The 12,214-nt window shown below is 50.2% G+C and overlaps 1 protein-coding gene across 7 annotated transcripts in view; it reads right to left on the reverse strand.

Moving 5' to 3' along the window:
* BRD8 (bromodomain containing 8) overlaps nucleotides 1–12,214 on the reverse strand; it is a 77,356-nt gene extending 65,142 nt beyond the window's left edge. For all 7 annotated transcript variants that reach the window (XM_040344371.1, XM_040344369.1, XM_040344368.1 and 4 more), the window contains exons 1-7: nucleotides 12,121–12,214; nucleotides 11,872–11,968; nucleotides 7,511–7,580; nucleotides 6,352–6,401; nucleotides 3,287–3,409; nucleotides 914–994; nucleotides 755–819 (exon numbers count right to left, since the gene is read on the reverse strand). In XM_040344371.1, the coding sequence (XP_040200305.1) occupies nucleotides 755–819; nucleotides 914–994; nucleotides 3,287–3,409; nucleotides 6,352–6,401; nucleotides 7,511–7,580; nucleotides 11,872–11,968; nucleotides 12,121–12,139 (505 nt within the window). In that variant the 5' untranslated portion in view covers nucleotides 12,140–12,214. The remainder of the gene's footprint in view (nucleotides 1–754; nucleotides 820–913; nucleotides 995–3,286; nucleotides 3,410–6,351; nucleotides 6,402–7,510; nucleotides 7,581–11,871; nucleotides 11,969–12,120) is intronic.

The raw sequence follows: 12,214 nt of genomic DNA on the forward strand, positions 1-12,214 counted from the left end.
TTCCAAGTCCCTTAAAGGAGGCTATGTCCTCCGATATGCATTGTCATAGCAACGTTGTGTCACTCATGTGACAGTGTATCCATCCATTTCTGATCCTCCTGTTCACATGATTCTATACACAGTGTTAGCCCCCAGGCTGTGAGCTTGTGGTGTGACAGCTTGTGTTAGTGCAGGTCCATGGTGCAGCCGATGGCTGAACTATCATTCGGACAGTGAGGAGAGGAAAGAGGCGTTTACAGTGCAAAGCCCATACATTGGATGACGTCTCATACATGCCTACAATTGTGAGTGCAATTTTACTTGTATTTTATCCACTTAAAGTAGAAGTAAACCCTCCTATCGTTTTCAGCCAAAGAAACTGCCATCTTGGTCTGTTTAATCTCCAACTGCCATGATGCTGCACATGTGATCAGTTATTACACCAGCCATTGGATGGTTAGACAGTTTGGTTGAGAGCACAACCAATGTGATAGTTAGCATTTCCGGCATGCCAGGAATGTAACCGTTTTTTGAAACTATTAAATCGATGGGCTTACTTCCGTTTTAATAAAGGTCACCTCACTAGGAGCCGATGCGCGCTTTTCTTTTTTTCGGTTTCTGGTGCCCCGCCGGTTCTGAGAGCAGCAAGGCTTTCCAGGATTCTGTTTCCGAATGGTTATTGATTGCTGATCTATAGACTGGCAAAGCAGGTCACCCTTGGTAGTAGTGCATGTTACTAGTATATTGTGTCTAAATTAAATAATAACTCATTAACCTTGGTAAGCAGCATCTGTAGTCTTTCTCTTCAGCTCGGCTTCCTCTTCCTCTTGTTTCTTCTTGCTAGAAGACAAAGATTTCACTGAGTTCACTGGAGGCCAATGAAAACAATTAAATATACAATATGTATGGGGGGGGGGGGGGGGGGGTATCTTACGCCACAATGTCATTCCACAGGTCTTCAAGCTTGCTGTCCCTGTGGCCACTCTGAATCAGTTCTGCTTCCTTTTTCAACTTCCTAATAAGGGTGAACAGCATTATTAAGGACATGGATATATTAGCTAAATTTTTACCTTTACAGTATTTTAGCACCATAATTCATTTTGTTGTATAGGAAAAAAAGTGAACGGAAATATGTGGGGGTAGCATTACACAAGGTTATCAATGAAATTTAATAACAGACAAGACTCATTGAACAAGTCTGTTATGCCCTGTACACACGTTCGGACCTTTGTCTGACCAAATTCACATCGGAATTCCATCGGAGGAAAATAGAACATGTTCTCTGTAAACTCCGATGGGGCATACACACGGTTGGAATTTCCAATGAAAAAAGTTCGTCTGACTTTTTCCATCGTAAATTTCGCTCGTGTGTATGGGGCTTTACAGAGATCATATTTTGCAATCAATGAAATCTGGTGTGGAAAAGAAATTCAGCTATATAAGAAGATGCAATATATTAAAGAGGAGTTCCACCAATATAAAAGTCAGCAGCTACAAAAAGTGTAGCTGCTGACTTTTATTAAATCGGACACTCACATGTCCCAGATTCCAGCGATGCGGGCGTACGAAGCCCCTCTTATTTCTCCCACCTCTCTGCGGTGCCGGCATCGTAACTGTGGGCGCCCGACTGTGGCTTCACAGCTGGGCACGCGCAGAGCATGCACGAGCCGCACACCGTGATTGGCCAGGCAACCATCTGGGACACCTGTGACGTGTCCCAGATGATTGCCAAGAGGGAGGGGGAGGTGAACGTCTTTCCAGCGCCGCAGAGCCCCGGGAGGAAGTGGGTGCCGGAACCTTCTAAAAAGGTTTCTGCCTGCCCCCACACACACAAAAAAAATGACATGTCAAATGTGGCATGTCAGGGGGTCATCTTCTCTTAAAGTGGAAGTTCCATTTTTGGGTGGAACTCTGCTTTAAAGCAATGTCCTACCTAACCTAAACTCCTGTACCCTTTACAATCTTTGGTGATCATATGAATTCTGAAAACATTTAAGGCATCCTAAGTGATCCTAAATAATTTAATTTTGGCCAATAAGCAGCTGAAAGGAAAACACTTTGCATACCCAACCAGGACTGGAGCATTGCTCTACCAGACAACATTTTAGCACTTTGCAGCACCCTCACTAAGATAATAAACTGGTAGGTATCAAATTATGGGTCTCCACAGAACAAGCCCTGTCCCCCATACCACTACCCATGCTCATCTGCTGCACAAAGCTCACATCATTGGCACTCCACTTGCATCCAATGATATGGTCCACATAGTTGGCAGCCCAAACCATATTTAAACAAGGGACAATACCCACCAGCCCCTCCCTACTGATCCAATACAGTTATCTGAGAAAAGACGCTCACACAGGTGCACTTCATCGATCAATCATAGTGGCCTTCCTATGCCTTCTGCTGACATTAAGTTGGTCCCCAAAGGTCAATGCCGGTGGGGACAACTAGCTCTCCCCGAAATTATTTCCCCAAAAACATCTAGCTTTGACTGGCCTTTCTACTCACTTGTACGCTATCTCAACTAAACAGGATCATTCCTTTTGCTATAAATGCCTTTATGGAAATGGAGAATAACCACTGCCTTTTGAGTGGGAACAAGACCTACAAATTCACTTCACCCCTGAGGAACAGACTAAACATCTCACACCCCCTTGTCCTTAATGTCATCCATAAGCAGCAGATAAGAAGCATAAGGATACAAGCTTGTCCTGAGGTGTAACAAGCCCCCTTCAAACATCTCTTTTTATCATCCCAAACCCATCAGATCAATGCTGACATTGTGAGTCATCCTGCACGTTTTCTGGTCTTGCCTCAAAATCAGTCATTTCTAGGACCAAGTATAACTTATCACCCAGACATCCCCCCAAAGAGCCTTCTTCCTTCTCCATCAGAACGTTATTCTTCTCAAATCCTAAAAAGAATCCTTTGTTTTTCATACAGTAAAAGCTGCCTGAACTCCTATCCCTGCTTTGTGGAAACAAAATAAACTATAAAAGAAAAAAAAAAAAAAAAAAAAAAAAAACGGTCCGATGCTGTAAATTACATGAAAATCTGCTATTCCACTGAAAGTACAGCTGCTTAGGCAAAAGTTGATTGGTACATGAGTACAATAAAAAGTTTGGGAGCATTATTTGTTAGCATATACAGTGCCTTGAACAAGTATTCATACCCCTTACAATTTTCCAAATTTTGTCATGTTACAACCAAAAACAAATGTATTTTTTTGAGATTTCATGTGCCTCTCTCTTTTCAAGGCACTGTATATCTACATGAACGAGTTGAAAAACATTAAAAAGAACACCTGTATTTCTCCTGCGTGTCTTTTATCAACTTTTTCAGTTCCTCAATTCTTTCTGCTGTCAGTTTCCGTACAATTACATCTTCTACGGTCTCCACAACCTCTCCTCGTTCCCCTCGTTTCCGTCTAGAAATGAACAACATAAGATGACCAGTAAGGCTGTGAACCTCTACCCAACAGAGCCAAATAAAACCATTATGCTAGGGTAACATCGATAATTTAACCTTTTGCTACCGAGAGGCCCAGAGGCGATTCAGTTCGCATGTGTTGCGCTATACAAGTTTCTCACTCACTGAGAGATTTAAATATTTGAAATGTGAATACTGCCAACTATCAATACCTAAAGGAATTTAATTGCCAGGTTAGTCAGTTTATTCCAGTCAAGGAACCTATATGACCAGACTATAGTGACCCAAAGCATTTATACGTATATTTTGAGCAAGCAGTGACACACTTTACCCTCTTTGCTGACCAGCAACGTACCCCTAAGTCACTGGACTTTGAGTGGTTATATTAGTATAAGCTCGGTATTGTTTTTTTTAGCTCGAGGTCAGCTTTCTTGTAAAAATCAATCCTAGCAGCTGTCATGTCCATGCAATGTACAGACTGGACAGTAAAAGGGTTAAATGTATTGTTTAACCACTTGGCAACGGTTGCTTAACTCTGGGAGGCCGTTAACGGCCTTTCAGAATCGGGCGCGCACACAGGAGTGTCCGTGACCGCCGGGTCCAGAGGACCCGGCGCATCACGGTAAATCGCTGCTAATAGTGGCGGTTTACCACGTGATCGCTCCGTCCAATGACGGAGCGATCACTTGTAAACAAACCGGCGTCATGTGATGACGCCGGTTCCTCCCTCCCCTCTCTGTACCGATCGGTACAGTGTGAGAGGAGAGCGGAGGCTGCAGCAGTGTGAGCTGGATCTGTGACAACTGCAGTCACAGATCCAGCCATCCATGATCAGCCATCCCTGCCCCAATACTGTGCAATACCCCGCCCATACTGTTCAATACTCCGCAGTACCCCGCAATACCCACTTCCTACCCTCCGGCTGTCATATGACGTCCTTGATTTGTGCAGGGATATCTGAATGATGCCTGCAACTACAGTCATCATTCAGATATCGGCTTATTCAGCCAGCGATTCCCTACACCATAAGAACAATCATAGCGGCTGTTCCGCCACTTGATCGTTTTTACGGGAGGCGATACGGGACGCCCCCCCCCCCTCCCGCCGTCCTCTGGTGCGTCTAGCAACTGTCAATACTTTCAATATTCAGATATTGGCACCATATCTTGTGGACTCTATAACTTTCACAAAGACCAAATAATATACACAAATTTGTACTTATTTATACCAAAGATATGTAGCAGTATACATTTTGGCCAAAATTCATAAAGAAAAAATACAAATTTGCTAAATTTTATAACAGAAACAAAGAAAAATTCACTTTTTTACAGAATTTTCAGTCTTTTTTCTCTTATAGCGCAAAAAATAAAAAACCCAACAGTGATTAACCACTTAAGACCCGGACCAAAATGCAGGTAAAGGACAGTTTTTGCGATTCGACACTGCGTCACTTTAACTGACAATTGCGCTGTCGTGCGACATGGCTCCCAAACAAAATTGGCGTCCTTTTTCCCCCCCCACAAATAGAGCTTTCTTTTGGTGGTATTTGATCACCTCTGCGGTTTTTATTTTTTGCGCTACAAAACAAAAATGGAGCGACAATTTAGAAAAAATGCAATATTTTTTCCTATAATAAATATCCCCCAAAAATATATAAAAAAACTATTTTTTTCCCCTCAGTTTAGGCCGATACGAATTCTTCTACCTATTTTTGGTTAAAAAAAAAAAAAAATAGTGCTTACAAAATAAGGGATAGTTTTATTGCATTTTTATTAAAAAAATGTTTTTTACTACCAATAGCAGCGATCAGCGATTTTTTTTGTGACCGCGACATTATGGCGCACACATCGGACAATTTTGACAAATTTTTGGGACAATTGTCATTTTCACAGCAAGAAATGCTATAAAAATGCATTGTTTACTGTGAAAATGACAATTGCAGTTTGGGAGTTAACCATTAGGGGGCGCTGAAGGGGTTAAGTGTGACCTCATATGTGTTTCTAACTGTAGGGGGGCGGGGCTGGACGTGTGACATCATTGATCGTGTTTCCCTATATCAGGGAACACACGATCAATGACAGCGCCACAGTGAAGAACAGGGAAGCTGTGTTTACACACAGCCCTCCTCGTTCTTCAGCTCCGGGGACCGATCGCGGGACTCCAGCGGCGATCGGGTCGGCGGGTCCCGCGGTCACGGAGCTTTTGACCGGGTCGCGGGCCCGCAACCCACAGCTGGGCACTTAAAGAGGACGTACAGGTACGTGCTTGTGCCCAGCCGTGCCATTCTGCCGACGTATATGTGCAGGAGGCGGTCCTTAAGTGGTTAAATACCACCAAAAGAAAGCTCCATTTGTGTGAAAAAAAGGACGAAAATTTCATATGGGTACAGTGTTGTATGACTGAGCAATTGTCATTCAAAATGTGAGAGCACCGAAAGCTGAAAATTGGTCTGGTTATTAAGGGGGTTTAAGTGCCCAGTGGTCAAGTGGTTAAAAAAAAAAAAAAAAAGTATCAGACGTTTCTAGTTTTGTTGCTTTCAAGGTATGAGCATTGAAATTTCCAATATAATTGTAATCTTGAAGAAGTCTTTACTTTCCTGGGATTTTTTTTGCAGTCGGTTTACAGATTGAGTTTAGATGCAAGCTATTTTTTTTTTTTTTTACAATTTACTGTAGTCAATCCAGAGACTAAATCTAGACACAAACCAATTCTAAAATTCCAAATATTTTCCAACTCATTTTTTCTTGTTTATATCAACACGGTTTTTGTATGCTGTGTTTAAAGGAGATCTAAAAATAAGATCTCACTAACCTCCCTAGCTGCATGTACTATGAAATAATTCATTCTCAAAGATCATACAGGCAAGGACAGCCATTTCATGTCTTGCCACATAAGTTTTTTTTTTTTTTTAAATATGACAGAAGAAAAATATATACTCACTTTGGGGTCTCTGTGGTTTCCAAAAGCTCCGAGTACTGCGAGGCACAATGCTACACAACACAAAATTGGGTGCAATTAATACTCAAAAACAACTTATAGATCAAAATCACAATAAAAACCATGGTAATAAGAAGAGTAAACTAAAAAGAAAATATTAAATCACATCAAATCAATTTCAACAATATACTAGACTAAGGGCCCCATTCAGATTCATACCTTACTGTAAAAGGTGTTCCACCACGTTACTGAAAAGCTCGTAGTGTGGCGAGTATTATTTTAAAATGGCACACCAATGTGGCTTTTAGGCAACTGCATTGCAACACAACGTAACACATTACAAGTCAGTCAGCTAATGAGGAGAGAAAGGAAGTGGGCCTGGGCTGGGGCTCCGTGTTTGAATTAACACAGGGAGCTGTGGCTCGACTCGGGTGCCTCCATAGCAAGCTGCATGCTGTGGGGGCACTTAACAGGAGGGAGGGGCCAGGAGTGCTGAAGAGGGACCCGAGAAGAGGAGGATCTGGGCTGCTCCGGGCAAAACCACTGCACAGAGCAGGTAAGTATAACATGTTTGTTATTTAAAAAAAAAAAAAAAAACACTAAACTACAACTTATAAATAAAGTGTAAGAACATTCCGTGATAAAAATTGTAGCCACTGACAAATTTGCCCCAAAAATATAATTGTTAAAGTTGGTACCTTGATTTTTTTTGTTTTAGATTGTGGGGACAGATTGAACCCCTCTACTGTGTTTCCCCTTCAGGGAGACTGACCCCTCTATTTCCCCTTCAGTGAGACTGACCCCTCTATTTGTCCTGGTGACCATATTTATAGAGACAGAAAGGGAGCAAAAAACTTTGGTCACCAGAGCGAAAGGTGTGGATAAATTATCCAAAGGGGTTCTATGGTCCAGTAACAACTGTACAAGATTGGAAGCTCTCAAAAGTTTGGAGAGTTTCCTTCTCATTCCCTGTTGCATCTCTAGTACAGAAATATTTTCAGCGATACAGATAGACAAAAATTAACTGACAGGGGGGTATTTACAATTTGCTACTGTATACAAAGCTAAACGACAACACTTTTCTCTTTTGCGCACATTAGAAATTGCAATTAAGATGGTTGATAATAATGAAACTTAAATGTATACACATTCAAGTACTTACCTTCTGTGAGAACCAATCAGGAGGGCGCCCTGGTTCTGCAAATGGTTTGATGGCGCGGCTTACAGACACCCTAAAACATAAACATAAGAACGTATTTTGTTTTTCTGGGCATTTTTGGAACTCAAGCTCAGAATTCCAGAATTGTGATCTAATGACTTCAACAGAGTCAGATAAAGACAGCTATAGAACAGGTTACAAAAATGGCGCTCAGCTGCAAAAGTGTAGAAGAATATGTAAACCCAACGTTTCATATTCCTGTTCTGTGCCCGCTGGACCATGTATTGTATGAAAGAGTTTCCTGTTCTCTTTGTTTTGCTACCCCCTCCCTCAGTCACTGCCCCCCTGCAGCGTGACAGCACCATTCCCCTCCCTCAGTCACTGCCCCCTGCAGCGTGACAGCACCATTCCCCTCCCTCAGTCACTGCCCCCTGCAGCGTGACAGCACCATTCCCCTCCCTCAGTCACTGCCCCCTGCAGCGTGACAGCACCATTCCCCTCCCTCAGTCACTGCCCCCCTGCAGCGTGACAGCACCATTCCCCTCCCTCAGTCACTGCCCCCCTGCAGCGTGACAGCACCATTCCCCTCCCTCAGTCACTGCCCCCCTGCAGCGTGACAGCACCATTCCCCTCCCTCAGTCACTGCCCCCTGCAGCGTGACAGCACCATTCCCCTCCCTCAGTCACTGCCCCCTGCAGCGTGACAGCACCATTCCCCTCCCTCAGTCACTGCCCCCTGCAGCGTGACAGCACCATTCCCCTCCCTCAGTCACTGCCCCCCTGCAGCGTGACAGCACCATTCCCCTCCCTCAGTCACTGCCCCCCTGCAGCGTGACAGCACCATTCCCCTCCCTCAGTCACTGCCCCCCTGCAGCGTGACAGCACCATTCCCCTCCCTCAGTCACTGCCCCCTGCAGCGTGACAGCACCATTCCCCTCCCTCAGTCACTGCCCCCTGCAGCGTGACAGCACCATTCCCCTCCCTCAGTCACTGCCCCCTGCAGCGTGACAGCACCATTCCCCTCCCTCAGTCACTGCCCCCTGCAGCGTGACAGCACCATTCCCCTCCCTCAGTCACTGCCCCCCTGCAGCGTGACAGCACCATTCCCCTCCCTCAGTCACTGCCCCCCTGCAGCGTGACAGCACCATTCCCCTCCCTCAGTCACTGCCCCCCTGCAGCGTGACAGCACCATTCCCCTCCCTCAGTCACTGCCCCCCTGCAGCGTGACAGCACCATTCCCCTCCCTCAGTCACTGCCCCCTGCAGCGTGACAGCACCATTCCCCTCCCTCAGTCACTGCCCCCTGCAGCGTGACAGCACCATTCCCCTCCCTCAGTCACTGCCCCCCTGCAGCGTGACAGCACCATTCCCCTCCCTCAGTCACTGCCCCCCTGCAGCGTGACAGCACCATTCCCCTCCCTCAGTCACTGCCCCCCTGCAGCGTGACAGCACCATTCCCCTCCCTCAGTCACTGCCCCCCTGCAGCGTGACAGCACCATTCCCCTCCCTCAGTCACTGCCCCCCTGCAGCGTGACAGCACCATTCCCCTCCCTCAGTCACTGCCCCCCTGCAGCGTGACAGCACCATTCCCCTCCCTCAGTCACTGCCCCCCTGCAGCGTGACAGCACCATTCCCCTCCCCCAGTCACTGTCCCCCTGCAGCGTGACAGCACCATTCCCCTCCCTCAGTCACTGCCCCCCTGCAGCGTGACAGCACCATTCCCCTCCCTCAGTCACTGCCCCCCTGCAGCGTGACAGCACCATTCCCCTCCCCCAGTCACCGCCCCCCTGCAGCGTCACCGCCCCCCTGCAGCGTGACAGCACCATTCCCCTCCCTCAGTCACTGCCCCCCTGCAGCGTGACAGCACCATTCCCCTCCCCCCTGCAGCGTGACAGCACCATTCCCCTCCCCCAGTCACTGCCCCCCTGCAGCGTGACAGCACCATTCCCCTCCCCCCTGCAGCGTGACAGCACCATTCCCCTCCCCCAGTCACCATCCCCCTGCAGCGTGACAGCACCATTCCCCTCCCCCAGTCACTGTCCCCCTGCAGCGTGACAGCACCATTCCCCTCCCCCAGTCACTGTCCCCCTGCAGCGTGACAGCACCATTCCCCTCCCTCAGTCACTGCCCCCCTGCAGCGTGACAGCACCATTCCCCTCCCCCAGTCACTGTCCCCCTGCAGCGTGACAGCACCATTCCCCTCCCTCAGTCACTGCCCCCCTGCAGCGTGACAGCACCATTCCCCTCCCTCAGTCACTGCCCCCCTGCAGCGTGACAGCACCATTCCCCTCCCCCAGTCACCGCCCCCCTGCAGCGTCACCGCCCCCCTGCAGCGTGACAGCACCATTCCCCTCCCTCAGTCACTGCCCCCCTGCAGCGTGACAGCACAATTCCCCTCCCCCAGCCACTCGCTGTGCCCCTGCAGCGTGACAGCACCATTCCCCTCCCCCAGTCACTGCCCCCCTGCAGCGTGACAGCACCATTCCCCTCCCCCCTGCAGCGTGACAGCACCATTCCCCTCCCCCAGTCACTGCCCCCCTGCAGCGTGACAGCACCATTCCCCTCCCCCCTGCAGCGTGACAGCACCATTCCCCTCCCCCAGTCACCATCCCCCTGCAGCGTGACAGCACCATTCCCCTCCCCCAGTCACTGTCCCCCTGCAGCGTGACAGCACCATTCCCCTCCCCCAGTCACTGTCCCCCTGCAGCGTGACAGCACCATTCCCCTCCCTCAGTCACTGCCCCCCTGCAGCGCGACAGCACCATTCCCCTCCCTCAGTCACTGCCCCCCTGCAGCGTGACAGCACCATTCCCCTCCCTCAGTCACTGCCCCCCTGCAGCGTGACAGCACCATTCCCCTCCCTCAGTCACTGCCCCCCTGCAGCGTGACAGCACAATTCCCCTCCCCAGCCACTCGCTGTGCCCCTGCAGCGTGACAGCACCATTCCCCTCCCCCAGTCACTGCCCCCCTGCAGCGTGACAGCACCATTCCCCTCCCCCAGCCACTCGCTGTCCCCCTGCAGCGTGACAGCACCATTCCCCTCCCCCAGTCACCATCCCCCTGCAGCGTGACAGCACCATTCCCCTCCCCCAGTCACCATCCCCCTGCAGCGTGACAGCACCATTCCCCTCCCCCAGTCACTGTCCCCCTGCAGCGTGACAGCACCATTCCCCTCCCCCAGTCACTGTCCCCCTGCAGCGTGACAGCACCATTCCCCTCCCTCAGTCACTGCCCCCCTGCAGCGTGACAGCACCATTCCCCTCCCTCAGTCACTGCCCCCTGCAGCGTGAAAGCACCATTCCCCTCCCTCAGTCACTGCCCCCTGCAGCGTGACAGCACCATTCCCCTCCCTCAGTCACTGCCCCCCTGCAGCGTGACAGCACCATTCCCCTCCCTCAGTCACTGCGTCACTGCCCCCCTGCAGCGTGACAGCACCATTCCCCTCCCTCAGTCACTGCCCCCCTGCAGCGTGACAGCACCATTCCCCTCCCTCAGTCACTGCCCCCCTGCAGCGTCACCGCCCCCCTGCAGCGTGACAGCACCATTCCCCTCCCTCAGTCACTGCCCCCCTGCAGCGTGACAGCACCATTCCCCTCCCCCCTGCAGCGTGACAGCACCATTCCCCTCCCCCAGTCACTGCCCCCCTGCAGCGTGACAGCACCATTCCCCTCCCCCCTGCAGCGTGACAGCACCATTCCCCTCCCCCAGTCACTGCCCCCCTGCAGCGTGACAGCACCATTCCCCTCCCCCTGCAGCGTGACAGCACCATTCCCCTCCCCCAGTCACTGCCCCCCCTGCAGCGTGACAGCACCATTCCCCTCCCCCCTGCAGCGTGACAGCACCATTCCCCTCCCCCAGTCACTGCCCCCCTGCAGCGTGACAGCACCATTCCCCTCCCCCCTGCAGCGTGACAGCACCATTCCCCTCCCCCAGTCACTGTCCCCCTGCAGCATGACAGCACCATTCCCCTCCCCCAGTCACTGTCCCCCTGCAGCATGACAGCACCATTCCCCTCCCCCAGTCACCATCCCCCTGCAGCGTGACAGCACCATTCCCCTCCCCCAGTCACCATCCCCCTGCAGCGTGACAGCACCATTCCCCTCCCCCAGTCACCATCCCCCTGCAGCGTGACAGCACCATTCCCCTCCCCCAGTCACCGTCCCCCTGCAGCGTGACAGCACCATTCCCCTCCCCCAGTCACCATCCCCCTGCAGCGTGACAGCACCATTCCCCTCCCCCAGTCACCGTCCCCCTGCAGCGTGACAGCACCATTCCCCTCCCCCAGTCACTGTCCCCCTGCAGCGTGACAGCACCATTCCCCTCCCCCACAACAATAACAGGTGACTCCTGTGGTCACATCGCTCACCAGTTCTGGTCGCCGCTGCGCATGACTGAGGAGGCAAGGCACAGCTTCTCCCGGATGGACCATGGCTCGGTGGGTCCCGCGTTCAGCAGCTTGTGCTCTATAACCAGAGAACAGAAAGGTGTCACTCGAAACTCAGTACCGCACATTCAGTGTCATGTCGTATAACTCCTCTAAAAGAACCATACGTATTACCCTACAGACAATATGCTTTTATCATCACTATTTATCTGCCATCGCCACAATACTCACTGCCGATCCCCGCCGCCATTTTCCTGGACACAATACAGCCTAGAAAGGAAGCGCCGTCGCGGAGGTGATGATGCAATCCGAGCAGAGAGGAGGC

The sequence above is a fragment of the Rana temporaria genome, chromosome 3 (genome assembly GCF_905171775.1).
Source record: "Rana temporaria chromosome 3, aRanTem1.1, whole genome shotgun sequence".
Taxonomy (NCBI): Eukaryota; Metazoa; Chordata; class Amphibia; order Anura; family Ranidae; genus Rana; species Rana temporaria.